Source organism: Octopus bimaculoides, chromosome 29 (assembly GCF_001194135.2).
Source record: "Octopus bimaculoides isolate UCB-OBI-ISO-001 chromosome 29, ASM119413v2, whole genome shotgun sequence".
In the NCBI taxonomy this organism is placed as follows: Eukaryota; Metazoa; Mollusca; class Cephalopoda; order Octopoda; family Octopodidae; genus Octopus; species Octopus bimaculoides.
In genome coordinates this window covers 9,294,829-9,296,963 of record NC_069009.1, presented here as the reverse complement: position 1 = coordinate 9,296,963, position 2,135 = coordinate 9,294,829, and the positions used below count along the sequence as shown (strand labels likewise).

Sequence of the window (2,135 nt, the reverse complement as noted above, 5' to 3'; positions counted from 1 at the left end):
ATGATGATGACAATGGTGGTGGTGATGGGAATGATGACGATGACGATGGTGGTGGTGGTGGTGGCGATTGTCATGAGTCATGACGATGGTGATGGTTGTCATCGTCAACCATCATTATTAATCATCAATCATAATAACAATAATGATCATCATTATCAATCGCCATGAATCATCACTCATCATCCAAATGTTGCTTTCTTTGCTTCTATAATTCCAGGTTCTAGAGCTTAAACATCCAGAAGCGATGACACGAGACACAGCTTATTATCAACCTTTCATGTTGCAAAATAAGAACCGTTCTCCATCTCTGAAAATATTGGCCCAAAAGGAACTTGGACTTAGAATCCAGCAAAATGACCACAATTCGGTAAGTCAATGTGTACGAGAAAGTCAGCAAAGAGATTCCAGTTAAGAGAGCAGAAAGATTCCCCTCTTTTATCAAACAAAGTATATCTAGGACTACATGGTTTAATGTATTATAGTAAATGTATTAGTGACTATTTGAAGGTGTGTGGCTTAATGAGCTCACAAGTGTAAGCTCATGAGTTTGGTTCCAGGTAATGTGGTGTGTTCTTGAGCAAGACACTTTATTTCATGTTACTCCAGTCTACCCAGCTGGCAAAAATGAATTGTACTTGTAGGTCAAAGGGCCAGTCTTGTCCCATTCAGTGTCATGCTGAATCTCCCTCAGAACTATGTTAAGGGCGTGTGTGTCTAGAAGAAAACTCATCCACTTGCATGTCAGTTTCACGAGCAGGCTGTTCCATTGATTGGATCAACTGCAACACTCAATGCTGTAACCAACAAAGAGCTGGTATGTTCTTTTATTCTTTTATTTGTTTCAGTAATTTGACTGCTGCCATGCTGGAGCACCACCTTTAGTTGAACAAATCAACCTCAGGACTTATTCTTTGTAAGCCTAGTACTTATTCTGTCGATATCTTTTGCCGAACTGCTAAGTGACAGAGACATAAACGCACCAACATACACGGTGGGCTTAGTTCAGTTTCCGTCTACCAGATCCCCTCACAAGGCTTTAGTTGTCCTGAGGCTATAGTAGAAGACACTTACCCAACATGCCATGCAGTGGGACTGAACCCGGAACCATGTGGTTGGTAAGCAAGCTACTTACCACACGACCACTCCTGCACCAAATAAAGATAGAACAATCACAGCTGGGACAGTTTTGATTATAGGTCTGCTGGATCAGGACTGACCTAGGGCTAAACAATGACAAACAACTGTAGCTACTAACACTATTTAGTATATTACACTTTATTTCATGTTGCTCCAGTCCACTTAGCTGGCAAAAATGAGTTGTACCGGTAATTCAAAAGGGCCCAGCCTTGTCACACTCAGTGTCATACTGAATCTCCTTGAGAACTACATTAAGGGTACGTGTGTCTGTGGAGTACTGTACTCCACCAGAATCTCTCTGAGAACTACATTAAGGGTATGCTTGTCCATGGAGTACTCAGCTACTTACACTTTAATTTCACAAGCAGGCAGTTTCTGTTGACTGGATCAAACTGGAACCCTTGTCATTGTAACTGACACAGTGCCAGTTAAGAATTAGTGATTATAGTTGATATTTTTGTTGTTTAGCCCCAGGTCAGACCTATGATCAAAGGTGTTCCACTTGTGATCATCACATCTCTTTTATGCAGGCAGAGTATATCTGGGACTTCATTATCTAAAGTAATCATTCTCATCCGTCTTATCGTACTCTACTGGACCCCCATAACCATTCAATGTTAGACGGAAACTGAAAGAAGCCTGTCGTATATATGTGTATGTGTCTGTAAGTGACAGTCGCGTGCTCCTATATTGAAAGATCGCCCTATGTTTGAATGATTAGACAGAGCTCCAATTGAATAGCTCTCAGAAACAGACTACGTACAAATTCATTTTTCACAACTCCCAAAGCTCTTTTCTGACAAGGGGCAGGGTCAGGAAATTTTCATACAGCTGGAGGCTCCAATCAAAGCAGGGGACCCAAAATGATAAGGTTGAGAAACGCTGATATAGATTATGCCTAACTGAATACAATCACAGCCACATCATCCAAACAGACCGGGTGAAATCGGGCTTAGCTGCTGGTCTCTCTCTCTCTCTCTCTCTCTCTCTCTCTCTCT

At 41.6% G+C, this 2,135-nt stretch overlaps 1 protein-coding gene across 3 annotated transcripts in view; it reads left to right on the top strand.

Moving 5' to 3' along the window:
* LOC106877312 (RNA exonuclease 4) overlaps window positions 1–2,135 on the top strand; it is a 74,048-nt gene that overhangs the window by 71,421 nt on the left and 492 nt on the right. For all 3 annotated transcript variants that reach the window (XM_052978041.1, XM_052978043.1, XM_052978042.1), the window contains exon 5: window positions 218–367. In XM_052978041.1, coding sequence (XP_052834001.1) covers window positions 218–367 — 150 coding nt within the window. The remainder of the gene's footprint in view (window positions 1–217; window positions 368–2,135) is intronic.